The 26,041-nt window shown below is 42.5% G+C and overlaps 1 protein-coding gene across 2 annotated transcripts; it reads right to left on the bottom strand.

Annotated features, from left to right (window-relative positions):
• Positions 1 to 7,906: 7,906 nt before the first annotated feature.
• On the bottom strand, positions 7,907 to 25,314 carry Eyg (eyegone). 2 transcript variants are annotated; one of them, XM_077412810.1, is made up of 6 exons: positions 24,059 to 25,314; positions 17,031 to 17,207; positions 12,211 to 12,351; positions 10,491 to 10,889; positions 9,672 to 9,856; positions 7,907 to 9,507 (listed from the first exon to the last, which is right to left on the bottom strand). In XM_077412810.1, the coding sequence occupies exons 1-6, from the start codon at positions 24,534 to 24,536 to the stop codon at positions 8,935 to 8,937; spliced, it is 1,953 nt and encodes a 650-aa protein (XP_077268936.1). In that variant the 5' UTR covers positions 24,537 to 25,314; the 3' UTR covers positions 7,907 to 8,934. The 2 variants fall into 2 exon arrangements, with proteins under 2 accessions (XP_077268936.1, XP_077268937.1); XM_077412811.1 differs by having other exon boundaries at positions 10,647 to 10,889.
• Positions 25,315 to 26,041: the final 727 nt, after the last annotated feature.

The raw sequence follows: 26,041 nt of genomic DNA, 5'->3' as shown, positions 1-26,041 counted from the left end.
CGACAGAAAATATTTTACTATCATATATTTTAATTCATTTATTTAATGAAAAACATTTTTATTTCTTTATTCTTATAACATGTCAATTTTTATCTTAGTCTTTCATAGTCTATCTATCCATACTTTATTGATACTAAAATTTATTATTAATAATCAGCTTGTCAATATCAGCTGATTGTCAGCTTGCAACTCGCTTATATACATAATCTCGATATTTTGGTACTAGAATTTTCTACTTTAATTAATCAATGGTTAAGAGGCACTCCAATGTCGTTTTGTCGCGATGCAAACAACAATGCATGTGAGCAAGAACGCGAGCAGTTCTCATTTCGAAAACGTAGAACGCAGTAGGAACAGGCGCAACCTTGAGATTACATTTACGTTTGAATTCTTGTTGGGGGGTAATTTGATACGACGCGACGCGGGGACCGAATGATCTTGGATGGACGATAGTAGTACGATTTGTCAATCGACCGGCAGGTAGAAGGGTTCCCTCGGTCTTCCCTCTTTTTCTCTCGCGCACTCTTTTTTCCGCTCGACACGAATCCTTCCAAGCCCAAGCTGACGATGGTATCGTCATTAGACAACCATTAGGCAACTGAGCGCTCTATCGGATTGAAAACTTTTATTGGGAAAATTTATAGACGGAAACCTCTCGGTATAAAACTCACGGTTTGTGTTAATTCCCGAGACTTTTTGTAACGCCGCTGTTCTCGATTAGGTAGCTTGTACTTTTTGTAGATTCTTTTTGAGAAACTCCCCGACTTTCTCCGTAGCGATCGTTCGATCGCGTTTGAGAGAGAAGTTTATGTTCCTCCGTCACTTATCCATTTATTCGTTGCTCATCAACGCGCTTCTGAGTCGCTTCGCCGATAAAACGATAATTCGTATGCTGATCAACGGCGATAACGATGCACGCCCGGCACTGTAAGAAAATTAAGAGGTGAGAAGCTAGATTATCTTAGGGATTTGGCGGCAGATTTAATTGATTACAAATTGGTGGATCCACGGTCGGACATTCGCGCATCCAGCTTTCATTCCCCCCGGGGAAGATATTCGTATTTAGGATCTTCCGTTATCTCATCGTGCGCGCCGTGTCGCTTCGGTGTAGCCTTGTTTTTCTGCAGATAAATTAAATCGTCCTTTTTACTTCGGACCTCGTTACATTTTAACCGCGCTCCTCCGTTCGCGCCGCTTCTTCTGCTTCTTTTTTCCTTCCCTCTTTCTTGGCCACTTCATTCGCGCCGTGACATCACGGCATCTTATATGAGCCGTGTGTATATATCCTTTCCCTCTTTCTTTCTTCCTCTGATCGCTGCCGAACAAATTCCCCGCAATCAATTCTCAGCACGCTTATCACTCCCAATTCGATATTTTATCGCCGCCGAGGCCGAGTGCACAGCCGAAGTCGTCCGGTTCTCGTTTGCATTCCGACGAATTGAGCACCAATTCATACGCGCTATGTGATAACGCAATTCGAGCGTATACGATGACAACGCAATCATTTGTATGCCGAGCGTCGGTACGATAATAATCGATTCTATCTCACGACGAGGATAAAAAAGGGGAAGGATTACTCCTCTTTCTCCTCGGTTAGCCGTATTCTCGAGCAGATATCTAATTGATCACAATTATAAAAAAGTGGCAGAAAAATGCACGTGAGTCTCTCGGTTGCTTTCATATGAACATGCTAATGTTTCTGATAATAAGCTAGTGCTCGATAGTTACTTTACGCGCGTTTCTATTCGACTATTCTCTAAATGCGAGAGATGACGAGAAGTAGCGAGATATTGAGTAGCAAAAGAAACGAAGAGAAAAAATATGCGAAACACGCGAGAAAGAAAGATAGGATGAGATGACGAAATAATGGAAGAAACACTGTCATCGGGATACGGCGAAGAGAGATAAGGAGCAGAAAAATCGGACGAGACGCGGTGAGTGAATAAGGAAAGCGAGAGGGCGGGATGGGCATCGAGAGACAAGACGAGAGTAGGTGACGAGAGAGAGAGAGAGAGAGAGAGAGAGAGAGAGAGAGAGAGAGAGAGAGAGAGAGAGGAGAGAGAAACAACGAAAGAAGAACTCGGTCTGATCGAGAGACGAGAAACTGTGCTTTATACGCCGATGCATTGGGAGATGTCGAGTCGGTGGTGGTGGTGGAGGCCGACGAACGAGAAGAGCGAGAAGAGTGGAGGGAAGGAGGCTCGGAAGGGTTAGTAGCTCTTGTAACGCTATCGACCCTGTCGCTGTACATCACGTCGACACCATCCTAGTCCGCTCATTTCAGATCGCGGGAGTAGTAGGAGTCGGCTTCTGCGCCATTACTGCGGTCGCCGGCCCTACGTGTGCACGCCACGCACGCACGCACGCATACGCATGCATGCACGCGTGCATATATAATACGCGCGCGTGGGGTGCCGTGTGAGCGTGAGCTACGTTGTATATACGCAGGTTGCACGCGAGCGAAGCGAGGTGGACGAATGAAGAGCGAGGTGCGCGATGGCGAGGAGCGTGCATTATATCCTGGGAGCGCGCGCGCTCCTTCGGAGATGCGATGCCGATTGCGCGAAATAGAACGGTTGCACTCGCGGGTAATATCGGTGGAATTTATGCGCCGCGGCGATAACGACAGTTTTGTGTTTGACGTTTCCGAAGCTTCCAGTTGAATCTCTGGAATCGCGGTCCGCTCCGAAGTATGAGATTGGAATGATTCGAATGAAATCGGTATAGTCTCGACCTCGAGATCTCGAAATATGAGGTTTTACGAGCGCCAGATAAGAGTAGTCAGGCATATTCGCAAATCTACACGTGTTTGTACCGTGACGATTTGTCCTTGCGCTGCTATTCTTTGGGACATATCGATAGATAAATTCTGATGGTACATTATGATAATAGAGAATTTAGGAGTGACATTCTCGTTAAACGTATAAAATTAGCATCGAAACAAAAGTTTTCATCTTTTTTAAATTATTGAGAACGGTTTTGATTCTCATTTTAAAGATAGGTGGTACTCCGCGAATTCCCGACAAATTGATTTAATAAAGGGACGCCGTTTTACGAGCACGTTTTCCGTGAAAGATCGCCGATAATAATTTAGATACGTGCATGGATTAAAATGGTCCCGATAGGGTACCTGCTATTTACGCGAATATTTGTGCAGAAATTTATCTCATATAGAAAATGGTTCTCGATTCCGGATCGCGTGACGGGCAATTGGCATATATTCGACTCGGCCGCGATTAGTTCAGTTGCTTTTCCATCAAGAAGTTCGAGAATAATTAATTGCGGAAGTAAAGTTACATATAATGCTATTACACTTCTACGTGAAGATTATAACTGCTATATAACATTAATGTATCAGGTTAAAAAATTGCTATATACAGATATGTGCAATATTGATTGTACACAACCTACACAAAATCTCGCAATTGATGAAAATAAAATTGATTCTACATTATATTTACTTTTTCACAAGAAACTATCTCCCGGCCGGCTATACACCGCTAGATTTACTGGAACTTGCATTATAATACGATATATTTATAACTCGCCGTGTATTCGCGCGTTAATTTTCCTTATCTCGCAGAATTATCATAAGGTACAGCAGCGAAGAAAGAGAGCGTCATCCGACCGTGAATTCCTCTCGGCCGAATTCTTATGCTCACAGCTCGTTGAGTGTGATGCACGCGACCACGATCGCCCAATCACTCGCTCTATTTCCCTCTCTTTCGTACCAAAAACCCCGGGAGTCGTTTTCGGGCGATCCCGCGATCCCGGTCGCCGCGCCGCGCCGCATAGGTTTTAACCCGGCGAAGCGTGAAACGTGCGAGAACGTCTGTTTCTGGTGGGATATCTCTCCCGACCATTTCCATTTAATTGATCGTCCTGAAACGTTGGCACGTTTATGTGCTCCGTGGATCGAAGGCGATACCGGCACGGCGATTTCAATGGGCACTGGACGAGCCAATTAGCTCCGTCCCAATGCTCAGGTACCCTCTTTCCCCCCGATTCTGTCCTCCGCGCCACAGCTTTATCCCCTTTCTCCACTTCTTTCCACTTTTCTCTCTCTCTCTCTCTCTCTCTTTCTCTTTCTTTTTTTCTTGTTTTACTCTTCTTTTTACATATCTTTCTGTTAATCTTTCTTCCTGTGTCTCCCTGGTTCGTTTTCTCTCTTCATCGTTCTGCTGGCCTAAGTTCTCGATCTCATCTTTCTCTCTCTCTCTCTCTCTCTCTCTCTCTCTCTCTCTCTCTCTCTCTCTCTCTCTCTTTCTCTGTCTCTTTCTTTTTGTTTCTGCTTCCAAGTCAAACTCCCGGTCTATATGCGACCTGGAAGGCTTCCGGGCTGAAGCGGGACATTACGGGTCCCTCTTTCTCCTCAGACACGGGAACACAGAAAACCGGGGTCCTATCTTATCCGCGAAGAAGTTTATAGCCCGGTCGACTCTAATTGGGCGAGAAATCATCGGGCACTCCTTTTCTCCGTCCGCACGCTCAAAAAGACTCTCACTAATTCACGATTTCTCGCGTATTATTGCCGGATCGCGCCACCTCCTCCCCTTGTCCTCCTCTTCTTTCGTCTCTCTGTCAAAACTTTTTTCTCCTTCTTCTTTCTGGATCCTTAGTAACGAGCAAACATCATTTTGAGGGGGCTTCGACACTTTCGATATATCGACGTTTACATTAAGCTGTATATTTGAATATTTTTATGTAGTCTCGCGCCGAATTTATATTTTGCGAGGCGATATATAGCGAGGATTTAAAGGAAACAAACTTGTATAGATAAACGATTATTGAGAGTACACACATTATCTTGAATATATTATATAGCGATATTGCTCGCATCTAATCATTTTTACATTGCTGAAAGGAAATTTTGAAAATAAATCCAATTTTTATATGATTTATAAAAGCGAGCATCTCATTTCCAATATTTTCGCCGTTTGTAATAAGTCTGCGTGTCAGATTACTCTTTCACCTCAGAAAGAAATCACCGGGACCGTTATCCTGATGAATAAAAATCTCGAGATAGTTGTTACCCACGTATAAACTTTTCGTCTTAATGTGCTAGATGTCAACGCACGATTTCGTCAATTAAGAGAAGGCGCACGCCGTTTATTTACTCTTTATCACACGTTTTCGAATATTTTCTCACGGATCAACACGACGGAAGTGGCCTAACGCAATTTACGGTGAACGAACGACGAGTCTCATGCCTGTCAGTAATCCCTTCGTCCTAATTCTCATTAACGTTTCGAATATCTCGGTTTAAAAGCGCACGCGGGTTATACACGGTTGTGCCTAACCCGGTAACATGCGATTTGGAGCGAGCGGGCGATTTAGCGCGCGAAAAGGCGCGCTATCTCGGCAGGCAATATCTCATTGAGCAAAGGAGTAGGTGACTTTAACGTTAGCCCCCCCTCGCATCCTTTCCGTAAGCAATCGCGGGCTTGAGACGGGGCCGACGTGCCCGCCGAGAGAGTAAGATCGTTAATCTTGCCGCGCGCCGATCGGGCGTAGATAGTAATTGTTACGTTCTGCTTTCCTGTGGCCGACCGTTCGACCGTGTCCGACACTCCGACGAGGCCTCCTCCAACACCCGAAGACTCGGCTCATCCCTCTCTCGCACGTCTTTACGTTCTATTTCCCACCTTATTCTCTCCTTCCACGAGTGCCATGCGTGCGCGCGCTCGTCTCTTTTCTTCGCGTCGGGAGTCGCCGACCGATCCTCACCCACCGGCATCAGCACTAACGCCTTCGGCGAGTCTGTTGGCACTATACAATGCCACCCGATATCCGTTCGCCACTCTTCTGCCGACTGTTTGCGTTGGATCTCTTTAGCCTGTATAGCGTATAGCGACGGCAGGTGAATGGATCGAATCGCGCGTGCGGAAGTTTAAATCGGCCGAAGCTGAAAACTCCGCGAAAACTTCAGACGTAGGGTGAAGTTACGACGATCCTTAAAACGGGTTATCGATAGAAAAGTTAAAGAGCGATTAATTAATAGAAAATTAATAAGTGAATTTTTTCTCCAAACCCTAATCATTTGCCATTAGGCCTGTGCGATTAGATGTTAAAATAAAACAAATATATATTTTCTTTCATTCTAACTTATACTACTGCACTAGTTTAGAAGTGCCGCGAAAAAAAAACAAGCTTATTGTTCAAAGTCAGTAGTTCAGCAAATCACACACACACACACATGATGGTTCTCTTTCTTGTCAACAAGCAGGCAAGCAGGGAGCTGACAGTGCTGACACGATCGCTATCCTTTATTCAGGTTTTGATTTCGTTATTGGGCATCCTTCGTCTGTTTCTTTATCCACTTTCGATGAACGCAACGGTTCGAATTACTCGGGCGCGCGTGACAGTCGAGTTCTGCGAACTCCATATTACCACTTGCAAGCTCGATTTTGTGACTTTTTTCGCGGGATCGTCTTTCGTATCATTTTATCCACATCGCCGATGACGAGACTGTCGAAGTCGTTTCATTCACGCGCTAATAGAGTCTTGCAGACTTCCCGTCTCGGGGTCCGGCTACCAAAAAGAGATATGCGCGTGAAAAAAGTACGTCGATCGCGTCGTGTTAACACTATTAACGAGTCAGCTTGTATCACATGCTCGACGACGTCTCTCTCTTTTTCTCTCGCCTCTCCCCGGAGTCCGATCTTCCCTTCGTCTCCCGAGTCGCTGGAGTTCACGTTTCCTCGTCCTGCTGTTCGCGTATCCTTGCCTCGTGAAGCCGAGCGTGGCCATAAATTCGCCGCTCGCGCTGACCGTTGACGCGGGCCACGATATCCGAAATGTCGCGCGGATCCAATGTTTTCGTGCTCTCAACGGCAACAAGCGATTCCACCCGTGCCCGTGTGGAAGAGAGTGTCGCCCCGCAGAAAACCAGTTTCGCGCGCAGATTCCTTATTTGCGAGCCCGACGAAACCGTAGATTCGAGTTAATCGTCGATGAGCCTTATTCCCTCGTTCGCGCACTTTTTTCTCCCCTCTTCCTCTTGTATCCCTTCTCCCCTATTTCCTCGCCTCCGTGCATCCTTCGGATCGACGCAACTCGGATACGCGTCTTCGAGTGATCTCAGAGAGTAAGTATATATTCCGTTGTCGCGAGGGAATGGATTTGTCCCAGCGGCGATCGCTAACTGACGTTCCATCGCAAAATTTAAGTTCTATAGCATATACATATAGATTTTTAATGGGAATCTCGAAGCGCGAGAAAGCACGCGACGTGCGGATACATTCGCGGAGCGCAAAAGGATTAGATTATCTTTTTTTTAATTTTTACACAGGAAGTCGAACGTTACCAGGCAAATTTGTACTATATGTTCTATGGAACATTAAGCAGGAGATAACTATTGGTAATTTTACCTTTCTTGTACGTGCTCGTTCCTCTTTTTCTCACCATTGACAAAACGGCAATTTAAGTAGATACACGGCCGCACGGTCGTGGAGAATATCCGCGACGTCGGTATTCGCGAGCTGTTTAATAAGAGATAAGCACGGAAAGAGTATTAGAGTTCGGGTGCACGATCCGTAACGGAATATCTTGTATACCTTATAGGAGATATGCGGAAATATATTCCACCTATTTCACTAAGGATAATTGCCGTAGAGCGTAAATCAGGGGGCAATTTGTGTGATATCGATTACTTTACATATTGAAGTCTATAGTAATTTTTACGTAAATCAGTAAAAATATGTATAGTAGGACAAACAATTCAAATGTTTAAGTGTTTTGCATTATTAAAATAATTTTTAAAACCAAATAAAAATAAACAGTTAAGAAATTATACTTTATTCTGTTGTTCTTTTTGTTCGTATCATTATTTAACTTAGGATTGGAGAAGGAGATTAATTCGACAAACGATAGCGTAAGATATTTATGTAAATTTATTTCAATATAACATATTTTATTGTTCGGATATTTGATGGCTCGCCGAAAACTGTTTTGTCTGTCGGAGGATAGTTGGAAAGAAAATTTGGAAGAGTTTGCAAAAAGAAATGAGTTGTGACGCCGTGTGTGGATATTTACAAACGGTTTCATTTAAATAAACATTATTTTAACACAGTTCGTACAAGATTATCTGTGTTTTCGCTTATTTCTATTTCAAATACCTATAGTTAACGCATATCCCTAATTCATAAAGATTCGCTAGGACTAGTTCCGAATGAGCTCGAACGAATCTCATTCTTTCTTCACGACGAACGTTTTTATTTTCTACTCGCACGAGCGGCTCCCCAGCTAGATTTGAGCGATCTAACATCGTTTGCTTTTGCCACGCGATATGCATCGATCACTTATCTAATTAACAATAATAATTACAATGACATGATGACGTTGCGTTTTAATATTACATAGCTCGCAACACTCATTCGCATCAGCGATTGTAGGAAATCGTTCATATATTAATTCGTATAATAAGCACAGTTCCATAGATATTAAAAACTTCAACTAATAAAAAAAGAGCCGAGCCCGATAATAATGAGAAGAGAGAAAATATTGGATACGACACATACGATGTCGCATCTGATGCTTCACGCCGTTAAGCGTCGATTCGAGTTCGTTGCTAATGCAGCACGTTACCGATTCGTCATTCGATCACTCGCGCGTTGACTGATGAACAAGGTCAATGACATTTTGCGGTTAGCTAATATCCGCTATTTTTCGTAGCTTCGTGCACCGTAAAGCAAAAAAAAAAAAAAACATTTTCATAATTTTGCACTTATTTTTGCACTTATCAATCACCAATAGATAAAATGTAGAGAACTGCGACGACGCACTTCGAACACTGGTTACCGGATCCATGCGATTTGTCTAACCAATATTTGTCAATAAATAAGTCGCAACGCGGCCGCTCGATTTTTTTTGCGAAAAACATCACTCCGGATTCAACGACCGCATCGCTCGAAATCAAACTGAGATATATCTCGTTCAGCGATCGTGCTTCGTCAGTTCCAGCGGTTGTTGGTCAGTCCAATGATCTCTCCAAGCGACCGGTGGCGACGACGGCACATCCTGGTCGGAATCTTGAACGTCAATTTCCTCATCTTCGTCCTCGTTCTGATCGTAGCGTATCCTGTGCGCCGATCCCGGGCGCGGATCAAGACCGGATCCCTGCCGCTGGTTGTACGCGGGACTGGTCGGTCTCGAGAGTTCGGAAGAGTCGTCACCCACCAGTTGACTGATCATCCGAAATGCGCTAGGTTTTCTTTCCGGTTGCTTCGGCACCGACTCGTGCCTGTTGATCCTTTCGGGTCTGTCGAGGCCGTCTCTGGTTGCGGAATTGGTGACGACCGCGCGAAACGCGCTACTTTCGCCGCCCATGCCGGCGATGGAGCAGCTGGATGTACGCTGGCCGATTTCCATAGCGGACGTAGCGGAGTGCGGTTGCTGCTGCGGCGGCTGCGGCTGCGGCGGTGGTGGTGGAGGCGGTGGTGGCGAGCGCTTTAAGAGATTCATGCGCTGGTGACGACGCCATTTTGCCCGTCTGTTGGAAAACCAAACCTAAGAGTCACGAGTTAGGTCGTTAGAACGCTCGTGATCAAATCGGAACGGGAAACGACGCGGCCGTTGTCCGCCGCAGGGCCTTCTCCAATTCATAAATGTCGAATTAGACCCTGCGTCGTTGCGTCGGCTCTTTTATCTTTAACTATTGGTCAGATTCTCACCTGGACGCGGGCTTCCGAGAGCGACGTTTTCGAGGCGAGACGTTCGCGCGTGGACACACAGGGATAATGCGATCTCTCGAATTCCTTCTCGAGTTCCTCGAGCTGTTCCGGGCTGAAAGTCGTACGGTTGCGCCGGAACTTAGGCTGCTCCGAACCGTCTAAGCTTCCGTCATCTCCGTCGCCATCTGTACATTAATAGAAATACCTTTTCTATATGGGTTGTGTTTCTGAGTACAACAACCCAATCAAATCTTTTCACATTGATCCTTTTACATTGATGAGTTAACAAAACTTATAATATACTCTACATTATAATTTCAAAGTAAATATAAAATTGATATCTATAATATATTTCTATATGATTAACATAAAAATACTTTGATTTTTCTACAAGAAATATGAAATAATATACATATTGAAAAGTCAACATATAAAAAACTTTGAATTGTAGAATGATGACTCGTGTTATTTGCTTAATGTATATGAATGCTGTAATAGTCATAAATATTTAGCAAGAAACTGTACAAATATTAAATCGCTTAAACGTTAATAATGAAAAATTAAATTATAAAAAACCTTTCTCTCTCTCTCTCTCTCTCTCTCATGTTTCTCATTCTTTGTTTTCGCTTCAGTGATTACATGCAAATTTAGGAATTTAAATTTCAGAACTGAACTTATTTGAATAAATCAATTTAATACGTTGGAGGGAAATGCATGAATATACTTTCGTAGAATCCCAGGTGTATAGGATACTTTTATCTTAAGTAGAACAAATTTCGCGTCGCGACATCAAAGAGCGATGCGGATCTCTTTCGTCACCTTGCAGATATCCACGTGCGATCGCGTCGGCGGCGTGAAGCGCGTGCTCGGAAGTACCCGCGGCGGACGCGGATGCGGCTGCGGCCGCCGCCGCGGCCGCACCGGGGCTCAAGGACGGTGGTAAAAGCAGAGCGGACGCGGCGGCGCCGGATATACCGGTGGCAAGAGGCGGCAGCATCCACGGGTGTCCGGCTGCTCCCGGCGCCGGCCAGCCCGCCGGCAAATGATGACTCGTCGTCGGGTGCTGGTGCGAATTGAAGTACGGATGCGGCCCGGCGGCCGCGTAGAGCCCGTAACCGGCGGCCCGCGCAAATTCCGCGGCCGCGCGTTCCGCCGCGCGGTTCCGCAGTATCCGATTGATGCTGCTAACCGACGGCGCGGTCGCGTTACTGCAGACACCTGGAACAGGCGAATATAACGACGTTGCGGTCAACGCGAGTCGCGAAAATACCGTCAAGTATATGTTAAAGGTCGATTCACACTATCTATATCACGGTTCGGTCACAATCACGATCAAAAATCGTTGCCATTAAATTCAGCGCTTCTTCGAGTTTGCATTCACCCTGCCGATCACAGTCAGGTAAAGCGACGGTCACTTGACCGCGATCATTCTTTGGAAGATATCATCTAGACGGTCAACGGATATGCTCAACCATGAAAGTGAACTCCTCTTTCTCGTCTGAAATAGACGAAAATAAACTAATCGAATATATCAGTACTAATAAAGTATAATTTTGATTTGTCATCTATAAAAAAAATTCTGGATATAATATGTCCAGAATTCTTTTCTTTTTTTATGTTTTAATAATGTCTTTTCTTTTGTCACATTTCCACGCTGTGTTCTTTAATTGTCATCAAAGATTAATGCAATTTTAATAAGCGAGCATTTGTGGGGAACATTTTTGTACAAAGTAATGATACGGATGGCACTATAAAATTGACTGATAGAAGATCGTCATATGACCGAATAGTGACAATGCACTGAAAAATCCATGACCGCGACTTGATCTGATCGTGACTTGACCATATCATACCTATTATAGTGAGAATCGGCCTTTACACGAACACGACTTCGTTACAAACGGCCAAAGTTTTCAACAACTATGTCGATGCTGTAAGATGTTATTGTTAACGCTGAACGCATACGCTTTTAATGCTATAACGTCGAGTTTTTTTTAGTAACAGCGTTACGTTACAGCAAAAGGCATATTGACGAAGTTTATCTGACGATTGTTATGATATTCGTGTTAGCACGAATACTTCGAGAATTGGTATGTGTGTCAAGAAGTAAGGTCGCAGAAACGCGTTTCTTAATTCTTTCGTTTAAATTATACGTTACATACGTCTGTAATCATGAGCGGTTTGCATTCGCATGGCTTACAGAGGACGAGCATAATTAAGTAAGGAACACGCTAGTTTATGCACCGTGGTGGTGAAGACTCAACGTTATGACTAAGCGCGTTCTAAGAGATATATTGCGAAAAATCTTAATCAATGTCAATGTTAGTCAAATTGATCAATCTTTCGAGCGCTTATGTTTCGGGCAATTATTACGCTATCGTATTTGCTCTTTTCGTACAATATATAATGATCAATTTGCAAAACATTATATCTCCCTTTTCGCAAATAATTTTTAACCGCTCATAAATTTATTTCAATTTAATCTGAATGCATATGCGTTTAGGTACGTCTTCCGATAAGGGACGATCCATTATCTTACCTTCGGAGATTAGCCTCTCCCGAATTTCCCAAGCGAAGATAGTCGGGTTCTCCCTTTTATATTGCTCGATCTTAGCGACAACAGCCGGTGTCGCTACTTTCGGCTTACTGCCACCGATCAGGCCCGGCGGGCGCAACGTACCTGAAACACGATAAAACGGGCTTCAAGGACGCGATGCATTGGCAAAACTCCTGGCCCTCGATAAAATCGCTCGTAAATGGCGCCGCGACATGGCACATTTATATTTTGCGCCCTATTCGGCAGCTCGGTCACGCCAAAACTCGCAAAGCTCGCCGTAATTCCCGAAAATCACGCGATGCACGCGCCTCGGAATCCGAATGTATCTTTCACAAGGCATGATTGATGTGAAAAGAGTGATAATTGTAATATTATACATTAGAATTGAATGGCATATTAAATGTAATTTGTCCCATTCACGTAAACATTTGATTTCATCTGGGATATTGTTCCATGTGAGATACATTAGAATTTTCACAATTTTTAAGATGGATATAGAAAACATTGTGACGTGTATATAGAAAAGAGAGAACGTATAGGAAAGAGAAAAAATACAAATGACAAATTATTTTACAAAAGTCACGGCAATATCACAATAAGTACGCGACGCTTAACATCGCGTGTTACCGACAAACGGATATCAATCCTATCTTCGCGTATCTGGGCGGATTCATGATGCAGCAATTAGGACAGCGTGAGGATGCTTACGTAATATACATCGTGATACAAGAAAATTATCTGCAGTCGTGTAACCACTGTGCGTTGGCTTGTGATAATTTTTAGTGTCATTGTCGTGCAGGTGCGTCTGCTTAAGAATTAAATTGCACGCTTAAGATCAATAAGGCTTAGTGCCATTTATAAAAATTATCGTAGTTTATCAGATAATATACATCTCTCTCTCTCCCTCCCTCCCTCTCCCCCTCCCTCTCGCTTACAAGTATGAAGACATTTATTTTAAATAAGAAAATATCGGTCATAAGTAAGAATACATGTATTTTAAATCTACCGTTTAGATCTATCGCTGTCATATATTCCATAGCAACTGAACTTATAATTTACTACTCGTGGGAAAAACAATGAGAGTGCAGCAGTCAATTAGTCATGAATTAATTAGTATCTGCAAGTGAATGCGAAGACGCGCACAACTCCATAAGCATATTAAAAGGCTATACCTATCATCGATCTTATGTTGTTGATAGATATTGTAAAGACGTATAAGAGTGAAGTATATACTAACCAATCAAATTTTACTGCATTGAGTTATAATATTATGAAACGTTTCATACGAAAAAATCTATGGATAGTTTTAGAACTAAATTAAGTGTATATATACAGCTAAATTAAAAAAATTAAGTACATATTTAATTAAATTAAGTATATATTATAAGTATATAAGTATATATATTACTTTAAAGCTAAAATAATTTATTATCGTCATTATACATATCGATTCATGATATCGGCAATTATTTAGTAACTTTATTGAACCCTAATATACAATGATAAGTGATACGCGATTCGGATAGATTGCAATCAGAGTCATGCATCGTATTATAAAATTCTTCTTTTTTGTCAATGTTACGCTGTTACTATAATGATATGTATCGAAAGCCACGTTGCGCTTAAGATACAACGTGTATCCGCTGTTTTTGCTCCGTTTCTCGTGAGTTGTGAGCGACACGAATAGAAGCAAAGTAACGAAAGTCACGCTCGCGTGCTAATATCAACGTCAACCATCGGGCGTAAAGGCTCCCATTGAGATTCGCCTTCCGACCCCAATTACGCGCGGATTCATCGTGGAAGAACGCGAATGTCGTTCATACGCGCATGCATGGCATCATCCGTCATTCGCGGTTCTGTCGCGGTCTTCCGTCTTCCCGAGGATCGGGTCTTCGGAAGCGGAGGGGACGGAGCGAGCGAGGTATCCGTCAATCCGGTGCGGACGATGCCGGGGGACCGTGAGGTAATGGAAACCAGAGGCGCAGGCAGACTTGAGCAATTATCGGTCGTTACGTACTATTATTAATAACAATAATGACGGCTAAACCTGGCAGAGGGTATCGCGTGCGCTCCCACGGATGAAGTGCGTGCCGGGTATATAAACGATGTATCCACCTATAATAGGTATATCCATGCCGCGAGCAAATTCCTTGTCTCGACCTGCTATCCCGGTCTTTCTCTCTTTCTCCCCGCCCCTTCCTCTCTTCGTCCTTTTAGCTTCTCTCTGTCTTTCCGTCTCTGTATCTGTCTTTCCTTGCCTCTCACCAGTCGATCTCTTCTCATCCTGGACCCCCGTTTTTCATTGTTGCTCCCTCCTCGATTTTGCTACTATGCATGTGTGTACGCGCTTGTACGTGCGTGCGTACATAAAATTTTTAAACGGAGCGCCGTTTTTAATAAAAGAAACCGCACGAAGCCAATTTCGTTAGCCGGTTAGGTTACTCTCGCGAACACAGTATAGAGGATGTCAGGCTGCCGCCCGTGGTTACAGGGCATCGTTACGGGGCGAGAAGGTTGCATTCAACGCGCGTCGCATGCGTGCTCGCGGGCGAGGTGATCTCTTTTATGAATTGATAATGAGAGATTAACGTAAATTACACATGGCGGGCGTGTATAAAGAGCGTCGCGATAGAAACTGCATGAGCAAACAACCGGAACGCCTTCGGCAGTTCGGCATTGTCCGAGCGATTGCCGTCCAGTTATCCTAACGACCACAACAGTGACATGTTATAAGCTTACTCAGCACGCTTGAAATTTCGCCCATTTATCTCCTGGAGTCTCTCAATCCATTTTTGAACCGATATGCAGCGAAGAGTTAAAACCGCAATCTCTGAAGACACGAAAATCGATATAATCGAATCGTATTTTTATAGTTGATGAAATATGAATAAATAAAATACCAAAAATACCGAGATATGATATAATTCACGTCTGTTCTCGGCGACCGACGAAGTGACCAGATATCGCGTAACGCCGCTTGCTCCCTTCTCGATTCGCGACACGGACCACTCGCTCGCGCCGAGGGGATTAATTGTTCGCCGTCGTTAAGTAATTGGTCGGCCGATTACGGTACATTATATTCACCTCAAGATGCCTAAGGACTCCGCGTCCAGCAAGATGAAGACATTACCGGCGCGCCGGCAAGAGAGCAGGCCACGAACGGTATTTTTACGAGTGGCTCGTAAAGTTAACGAGAACCGCGAGGTACAGGCAGGCCACAGGTCTACGAGAAAGAGAGAAACTCCGGCGTTCCACGGCGATGCTCGGTGGCTCGCTTCCATTTTTTATTGTTTACCTCTCTTGGCGCGCGGATTCTTCTTCTTCTTCTTCCTCCTCGTCTTTACACTTCTTCTTCTTCTTCTCTCTTCTTGCCTTTCTCGTCTTTCTGGTCTTTCCTTGAACACGGATCCGAGCTTCCGTTCACTCGTATGGATACCCCGACGATTCCCGATCTCGTTCGGGGTCTAAATTTCCGCGAGTTTCACCGCGTTCTCGCGTGCAAGATCGTACTTGCGTGCCCATCTCGGCAAAAGCGCCCCGATCTGCGTTAACTTGCGGAATATGCGGCGGTCGAAGGTACAAGGCAGAAGAAGAGCGGCACGAATAGCCACGAAGAGCGCAAATGCCAGAAAGCTCAGGGTGTGGTTCCCTCGAGCGATTAGTCTTTTTGAAATAAATTTTTGCAAACGATATAAATCTCTGTTGAATTATAAAGTAAAGAGCATGGGGTAACTTTCATTGAAGCTAATGTAATTTGATAACTAGAAAGAATGTATATAATACAGTAATACACCACGGCAAATTCATATAAAATTTCGAATTTAACATTTACGAACTTAAAGAGGAGCGAAAGAGTCGAAGCTTTGCATTAGCTGAAAGGCTGCAGAGAGACTAATGATTGGCGCAATCATTGACGAATTATTCAAGTTTGTTGCCGAGGTGCTAAAATTTAACGCGCGAAAGAAGTGGTTATTACGTATTAATTTTCGCGAGCTAACGAGCTTCGAGTGGCGGATGCGCTCGTTATGTCTGACCATGCCGCGCGAGTGTGGCGTTATTCCCTGTTCTTTGCTTTGCTTGAAATCGCTCAAGATATTAACGCGGCATCATTTGAGGCCGCTGGTAATTGCCGCGCGAATCGCAGCGAAAAAGTATGTATGTACAATCGAGAATTATGTAAATTTCGAAAGAGAGGTGGAGAAAGAGAAACTATCTTAAGTAAAATTATTAATTCATTTTTATTTTAAAAAACAGATCGAAAAGAAAGCGTTTAGTTCGAAAAAAAAAACATTATGTCAGTATTATTTTTTCTCATAAGTAAGAATTACCTTAAAACTTTATTTGACAAATACGATGGAAACCTTTTATATATCAATCTATCTAATATATAGTCTCCGACTCCGACTTTGGAAAATCCTCCCTTCTGCATCTCCAATATCTATTTTTTCTCTCATTTCCGGAGGATCGATGGTATTCTCGGAACGTAGAATATAAATGGATGATTTCTCCCTTGACTTCGTATCGAAATTACGTACGTATACGTAATGCGTGCATGGCGCTCGATACTCGCGATAGGCATAGTGGTTGACGAACATAATAGCGATATGTCAACGGAGTAGTTTCCCTACGTAGGTTCTCGTGTTCGGAATGTCACCCAATAATTTGCATATTCTTATCGTCAACGATAAGAAACAACATGGAGTATAATATCGAGCGTAGAAATATCGTAAATATGCGATTCTCCTCGCATGAAGGCAGCTTCGTGGTAAATCGTATAAAAATACACTCTATATAATACGAACCTAAAAGTTTCGTAACGACTGCGCCCTGTTGGTTTAACGACAACACGTGGTTGGCGAGATCGTTGTAATGCCTGAGCGCTCCTAATCCATGTGACAATTCGATTAGACGTTGCCGCGATGTGTTGCCGTTATTGCCGCTGGCAAACGGACCGGCCGTGCAATTTTGTAAATTCACACCTGCAATCAGAGGAACATTTCGTTGTAATATGTATAATAATAAAATTATCATACCAAACAACTAATAATAATAACTGCTAGGACAAAATCTCGGGATATATCTTTGACTGCGTTAATTTTTATCACATTTTCACATTCTTGGTTCTAGATTATTTTCTGTGAACTGGTTAACGAGATTCCAATGATTTTTATCTGGTTTGAGATAATCGGGAATTTATTTTTCTCACGAAGATTTCTTTTAGGATTCTCGAAGTCAATTGAATGCTTCGTTAAATTAACAATCGCCTGCGTAATCGCTGTGACGAAAGTGGTCACGGTCAAATATAACTTCACATTCAGGCGCATTGATTTAAATTGCTGAACGTGATCTCGCGATCCCGTTATTATTGATACGGTTTTACAGAATATTGAAAGCTCAGAGATACCTGTCATTAAAATTATGGTTAATAATTAATTTATATTTATACTCAACATTTATATTTTTTTATAGCAGTGGATTGTATCATATTTCAAGAACTTTGATCTTTAGTGATTTTATCAATAATTTTATCTATAGTTTTTGTGATTATTGTTCGCTCTTAGATAGCTATTAACATATTAATAAATATTGTGGAATTTAGTAGAAGTTAATCGGTTTCTAAGTAAATTCAGATTTAATAGGAAATTATCCTTGATCGTTTATTTAATAAATTTGACGCTACAATATGATAATTAGTCAATATGTATGTAATTGTCGGTTCTACTATATTTCGATACATTAAAGAAAGATGTATTAGAGATTGTAGAATTTGGTTTATTACATGGATGTAGTCTGTTGTATGGATGCAAATAATAAATTGTTAACCAAGTGCGAAGAATTTTTTTCAAAAGAATGCACGCGCATTAAAGTCTTTTTCATGGATTTACAGCTAAATAATATATTTATGACATTTCGGAGGGAAGTAACAATTTACGATTGGACACATGACGCTATTAAGAATCGCTCGTTGACTTCACTACAATCTAACTAATCACAATAATCCGAAGACAATTGTGCACTTAATTTCGAGCAATCGGGCATTTGATGCAACGGATACCTCGAACGTACTATAATTATTATGCTAAGTAAGATTCGTAGAAAATAATCTTAAAGGAGAGAAAATGTAATTACACGACACATAATATCCAATAAAATTGCGACGGGGCGAAACGAAGGTTCAAGCGTAAATCGCGACGCGAGCTTAAAGATAATATGAATTAAATGAGAGATAAATGTTAATTACTATGTCGGCAGCGCGATCAAAATTACGATGTGCTTGTTATAGGTTCAGCTTCCTCGTAATCGCGCTGTCTACTAATCCGAACAACATTTAGCGCGAATCGCGCAGATGCCAATTTACGATCGAACGATATATAGCAATATTAAGAGCGCGGTAGTACCTGTCATTTTGCGAACCGCGGGCGCAATTGCTTTTTATCTAGTCAATCTTATGTAAAGAGCCCCTGGCGATCGTCGCGGGAAGAGACCGTCGGGCGAAATTAAATCCCGCGAGTGTTAGCATCAGAAAACAGGTCCGTCGTGCTCATTTGTTATCACGTTGTTTTAATTGGTTTCACCGAGTGAACTCAGCGTGAATACGCAACAGTTCGTTTACATAGTGAGAACGTTTAATTAATTAGTCCTTTATGAGCCAAGTGGACTGCCAAACAGCTCGGTAAATGCATCTCATGCAGATCATTCGCAATTTGTTACCCGCGTAATCGAACGGCCGCTTTTGCACAATTTATGACGTCAATATAGCTAATTACTAATGGCTTCTCATCAGATATACAGTTAATCGGAATTTAACCAGTTAACTGTAAACTGGAGGAGGAAAGTTGACGCAATATTTTTTGTACATATTTATCATAACATTATTGTATGTTTGTAATAATTTTAGTTGTAATTTGTTTTGTAACTGTACTTTACAGCGTTATAACATTTTACGTGTTCTTCACTCTTGGTATTTTTTTAGTCTTTTTGGCTTCTTATTATTTCAATAATATTATCGTTACATTTTCACTAAAAAAAAAGATTATATAAAATAGCCAGAGAAATAACGTTATAACATCCGATGGTTTTAAGGCTGTACATCAATATGATCAGAAGTCGCGTAAATCGCGTACAAATCATATAATTATTTAATTAAGAAAAAATCCTGTTCTCAATTACACTCGCAAAATTCTCGGAGAATATATTGCCAAACTCTAAAGTACTACCGAAGTTATTTTCCGAGGAATCCCGTTCGCGATGGTCGCTCGAAACGTCGAATAAAACTTATGCGAATCCCGCGAGTCCCCGCGCCTGTCCCGTCCGCCTGGACGGTATACATCGGGCGCGCATTCCGCGCTCGTTTCGTGTCAAAGCGATCGGAGGTGTCGTGAAAACGAAAGTAGCCGATGCACAGAAAGAAATGCGTCCCATCGTCGTTGCATCGACACCAGGCGGAAACCGGTTCCGAACGAGTTCTGGCGCATCAGGCCTCGCGGTATATTTATCCGGCACATTCGAAATCGCCGCCGGTAAAGACCGATCGTTTGACACACGGGGCGGTAATAGATATATAATAGACAGAAAAAGTGGAAGGCTGATTCTCTTTCTGCGGACTCGGTGACTCGTGAGATCGTTCGCTTCGCGCTCCCGATGAGTGGTTTTATCTATAGACCGAGCCCGCAGATGGTTTCAAGTAAAACCGCGTCGCGGTTTTACAAGTGTCTGCTGGACGATACGCGAACCAAGTTAATTTTTAAACGCACATCGTTTGTTTGCGATATGTATACGCATAAAGATAAAACGCAACAGAACACATTTAAATCATTCGAAAAGAATGTTAAGAAACGAATGCAGATGTGAAGTTTATATGTATATGAACTGCGTGTGTATAGTGGAAAGAAAATGAATCGAATATAGAAGTATGAGATGATACAATGGCAATAATGCCATAACTTTAAACTATATTTATATATGGACCGTCTTTAAGAGAGACTTACTTCTATAATGATTTTAATTAAATATGGAATAAAATCTTACAGATAGAATGTGTTGGAATATTTATTTATGAATTATTTATTTTTTTTATATTGTCAAGCTATAATTTCTATAGAGATCGTATTAAGAGCAAATCGTACATGTAACTGATAATTGATATACATAGCTACAGGCAAACATTTTACATAATAACTCGATAATTAGTGGAGTCCGTGACGATATATCCAAGAGGGAATTGAGAAGAAACTCATTTGCACACACACACACACACACACACCACACACACACACACACACACAGATGAAGATATCCATATTTCTGGGCACTTATCGCAAATATATATTCTAGGACGTAATCATAAAATCTCCAAGTAGTACTGCATTATCGTTACGTGTGTACCGTAATAACGCCTATATAATTGCTCATAAACTTTATTCACGGCATCATGCATCATTGATCTATATTTGCCTTTTATATTAAATGATATTAGAAACTTAGAAGCATCGATGAACATAAAGTTTGGCGTCGAAGGTGGAAAGGATCGCATTTCTTAGCAAAATTATAACCTGGCAGTTAGCAGGTAGTATATATATTCTACGCGTAATTAATGCATATATCTTCGCGGACACTTTCGGCGATTGGTCGTCAAAACTGTAACAAAGTGCTGCGCGAAGACAGCTATTAACCGCGAGGTGTATATTCGTTTCAAAACACTCCGGGTCGTAAAATCCCGCGGTATCTTGATGCGCCGCCAAGTATCGTGCGCAGCATCGGAAACAACGAGGTGAACTTGTATCGGGTTTTAAACTGGATTAGTGCCTTTCGCACGTGAACCAAGCAAAGAGCTACGCTTTGTCTGCCACGTATATCGCAATTTAAGGGAATTAATTTAAATATAATCCGACATTTAAACAAATCGTTCATACTTAATACGTAATAAGACTTCGTGAATAGGATATTGATGATGAATGTTACATATTGTCAGGAAAGAATGTTACACTTTTAATGTAATCATTAGATATGACTATAATTAATATATCTTTTATATGAACTATTGCATGGTATGAAATGCCAAATGCTATATGATATGCTACCAGAACACTTGAAACACATTTTCTCTTGTCCTTTTCTTGCGTGTCTTCCTCTCTTTCTTTTCGCCCGCTTGCGGAGATGAAGACGTCCATTGCCTACACGGTATCTGCTTCGAAACGGTCTGGGTGTGGTCATAAAATCTCGCGGTTCTGGAACGAAGTGCTCTGCGAACGCGAACGCGAGAGGATCGGAGTACCCGCGGGATGGACGGGTATTGAGCGTTAAACGAGAGTAATACGTCCGCCGATCCGAAGAGAGGTAGTCTGCGCTGCCAACGCATTGAAACCGGTTCCGAACGAGTGCGGTACTTGGTAACCCCCGTGCTTCGTCTGGCAAGTGCGAGCCGCGGACAGATGCGCGAACGCGCGGTAGTTGAACGTGTGTCGTCGTAGGCGCATATATCCGCTACTTCCAATCGCACGCTCTCTTTTATTCTGTTATCAACAGTTTCGCGGCTGGGCTGCTCGAAGCAAGTAGCCCGAAAGCATTTCATCCCGTATCAGACATTCGCGTGTCGCGGAGAACGAACACGGAATTCGTCGCCACATTACATTTGTACGAAACAACATAGGCCGGGTTTCCGAGTCTGTTATACAATACAATCGCGATTCTGTTTTTTGACAAGTTAATTTGAAGCTAAAAAGAGGCGACGATGATCGCTAATGATAAGCTGTAAAAATCGGTAACTGAATGTGTTCGCACTTTTTGGAGTATTTTGAAGAAGAACCCGGTTTCTCGATCATATTCATATAAGTAAAAGTGATATAAGGTATATTGACCTGATAACGTAGATATTTGGAACTATGGTATTCAAAACTTTGCAAACTGATTCATTTGACATAGGGGAGACCGGGGCTAACTCGACAACGGGGCAAACTTGACACTAGGCTTTTTGCCAATTTTAATCTATCGTAGAAACTTGCCTTTCCTATACTGTAAATGCGTCTTTATGTGCCAGTATTATCAACGGAATTTGGTAACATTCTGAGTTATAGTGTAATTTTTAACGCGACATAAGCGTTTTTGATACTGAAAAGTAATTTTTCTGATCTCTCGAAAATGGTCTACTCTTTCATCGAGCTTTCGGGCAAAACTAAGCAACGTACAGCAAAATTTCCTTAAGCAATTTTGTGCCTGAAGGAACGCTCTTTAAATGTGTACCATTAAATTTGCTTGAAAATTTTAATTAATTGTTGAAAATTGCCTTTGAAAAAATTGTGTCGAGTTAGCCCCGCGGTCTCCCCTACATTTTATGATATACCTATAACGATTAACATTGTAATAATTCCGAATCTCTGAAATAGAAATTTCCTATATGCATACTGTTTCCGACTTACTCTTCCACTACATTTTTCACGTGAACATTTATTCCAACTTTTTATTCCGTAAATAATTATCCATAAGTAAATAATTTATTCCGAAATTGCGAACAAAATTTCGTAATACATATTTCTGAGATTTTTTTCGTGTTTTCAACGGCGTGAAATGCTTTCATTAATGTTACGAGACGAGCCCTGTACAGGTGTTTGGCTGTACAGGTGTCCAATGTTAATTGCTTTTACCATCCTGCATCGAAAGGTTCGCGCGGCGAAAGATCGTGAAGCGATTCATAATTCAATTAGAGTTACTTGGTTATCTCTCATCAAGACAGATATAATCGATATACTCATTTGTCATCATACATATCGACTATCGTCATACGTGTTTAACTTCTATGTTTGAAAACATATAATGAAATAAATTATATGTTTATTAATTATACGACATAATGATACAAATATGTATAAGAATATCATATAATAGTATAATTAATAACGTATATATTACATAAAACAAAGTACAATTAATGAGAAATCATTTTGTTTGTTTAATTTTTTATAACGTTTATATCGAAATGGTCAAAATTTATATAAAAAACCGATATAATGCTATTATATCAAGACAGCTTGACAAAATCCATGATTCAAGAAAATTTATATTAGGTATTATCAGAAAAATTATAGAATTTCCGCGTTTTTTTACTCCTTGTATTTTACGTTTATTACATAACTTCAGTGTTATTTCATTTCATTGATTATTATGTCTCTTCGATAGTCCCAAAAAGTGTATTCAAGTGTCTCTCCATTAAACAACGGTTTTACATTTCAATGACACCGTACTGTGCAATTTTGCTGTAATAAAGCACATGAAACACGACTGTAAACAATGGCGTGTGACATATTCCGTAATTATTGATTTATCATGGTGGCACAACAAAATTAATTAATTTCCATTGCTTACACATACATATGTCCGCTTTATCTTAGATATCCAAAAAAAGACCGGAAAATGGTACAATAATCAATATCGAGAAAAATAAATTACTAGCAGAAGCACCTGCTTTTCGCTTTTAGCAAATATTAAAACTTGTTATAACGCATAACGGATATTTAACATATTTAAATGCTTAAAAAATTGCGCAACTCAATAAAAATAATTGTCTTATCATGATTTATATACCGAACGTTCAGCATGAAGCATTTATTAATGAGTTTATGGTACACTCGGGGATTTCGTTTATATATATCTTTAAACGATTATTACTGTGCTTGTTCCAAACGATGATTTATTTAATAACTGCTAGATTAATCAATCGAGAGCTCGACGAGAAAAACTCGACGAAAGAAAAAGGCGAGAACTAAGAAATAGTTGAATGGAACGAAAATGATCAGATCCGATTCGACTTCAAATTTGCAAATGCATCCCTACTCACCATCGATCAGAGAAGCCGGTACATTTAACTGCTGGTGATGATGTGCCGCCGGATGCTGTTGGTGGTGGTGTGGCGGATGTACTTGCAGCAGGTGCGATCTCGTCTGGGAGAAGGTCGGCGACGGTGGTTCCCAAGGTCGGGCGACACCGGTGCTGGCGGGAACGTCCTCGTCCTGACAACAGAACTTGTCGCTCGCGCTCGAAGCAGTCGTGCCGGTGCAATTCGCGACTCCGTGTCCGTCATTGTTGTTGCTAATCTCCCCGTTATTGTTGTTGTTGTTATTATTGTTATTGTTACCGCTGCTGTTATTGTTCGTGAGGCGCGTGGTGGTCGCGCCCGTCGCAGGGCTACCACTACCACTAGCACTGCCACTGACACTACCACTGCCAATGCCGTCGACCTGTACCATTTCGCTGTCGATCGCAGCCGCCGACTTGGCAGTACCAGGAGGGGTCGCGACGCCGCCACCGATCATCATCACCAGACGATCTCACCTCCGCCCCCTCCACGTTCAGCAACGGCTCCTCCCTCTCCTGCTCTTTCTCCACTGCTGCGGGTGCACCACGTCTATCTTCGAATTGCTACCGTTTCGCATTCAACGAATTTTTTCCTTCGCGCCAATCGCGATTCTCAGAATACTGACGAGTGTCTCCGGATTAACGTATCATTTGGCAATACTCTCGTTCGGAGTATAGCGCATAATATTATTCTCCTATGCGTTGTGCAATGTCGTTGAACGGACATTTTTCGACCTATCCGTAAACGATACACCGTAGAAATTACTAATAGAGTTGCTGGCCGATTTCGCCATCGTCAAACTCGAATATTCCTCTCCCGTCGTTGTATCCTTATCTACGTACATGTCGACACAGTCCGGTACAAATTCAAAGTATCTCTGCAGTTTCCATTTGTCTTCGAAAAAACTTCAACTCGTCTTCATTGAACTGTCCACCAAACTGTCACGCGTATACCACTGAAGCATACTGTCAGCCACTGTCATCCGACAGCACAAACACGTTTTCGCGGACTTGCCACGTGACGTGGACTGACAAACGAATCGCTACGGAGCCGATTAGCGGAGCGGAATGACTTTTCGTACGATCGCGCGATGACGGTCACGACGCATCGCGACGCGAGCTTTTACGTCGTCGCGACACTTGAGACCTAGTCGAAGTCGAGAAGCCGAAGGTGCGGAGTGTTGGAGCGCAGGCGCTCCTTCGACAAAGCTCGTGACCACGTCCTCCTCCTTCTCTTCCTTTTCCTCCTCCTCCTCCTCCTCCTCCTCCTCCTCCTTCTCCTCCACCTCTTTCTTCTCCTTCACTTGGCCCTCTTCCCTCTCCGTACTCTTCCTCGCGTGTCGATCGCCCTCTCGTTTCTTCCGCCTACGAGGGCTCCCTTCTCCAATGACAGTCAACGAGGACTACCACGGCACCGGGGTAACTTGCTCGCGCTCCGCCGGATTCGAGCGGATTGCCTTCCGCTCGGGGTTTCGAAGCGCGCCCAGGTTTTCCCCCCTCCCGCTGAGACCCGGGACTCGCCGAGGTGAGATCAAGATTTAAAGTGACGTGACTTGCCTCGTTCCATATACGCGCGGCCGATTTCCCCCTCGTACCCCGTTCTCCGTTCACCACCGGAATCTTTTTCCCTTCGACACACAGATCACCAGATTCGGTCTCTTCGCCGCACACTTGATCCCTTGATACAAAAGGGAGCGTAAAAGGGAGATATAAACTTCTTCCAGAATCGCACGAAAACGATTATATTCTCTTATTTCTCTCTTCGTTTTTGTCCCTTCAACAGTTCTACTGTTCCTCACGATGCACCGCTTCTCTTGTCACGCGATCAAATCGCCGAAGCTATCTCCCTCGTGCTTCAGCGTGAGGACCAAAAGACTCGTATGCCGTGGTTTCTCGATTCGTCTCTTTAGAAGGATCCTGTTATCGGCTTCTATATAAGATATGCGACACGTCTTCGTTTCTCTCT

The sequence above is a fragment of the Temnothorax americanus genome, unplaced genomic scaffold (assembly GCF_048541705.1).
Source record: "Temnothorax americanus isolate GAGA-0224 unplaced genomic scaffold, ASM4854170v1 Scaffold31, whole genome shotgun sequence".
In the NCBI taxonomy this organism is placed as follows: domain Eukaryota; kingdom Metazoa; phylum Arthropoda; class Insecta; order Hymenoptera; family Formicidae; genus Temnothorax; species Temnothorax americanus.
This window is presented reverse-complemented; position numbering and strand designations above follow the sequence as displayed.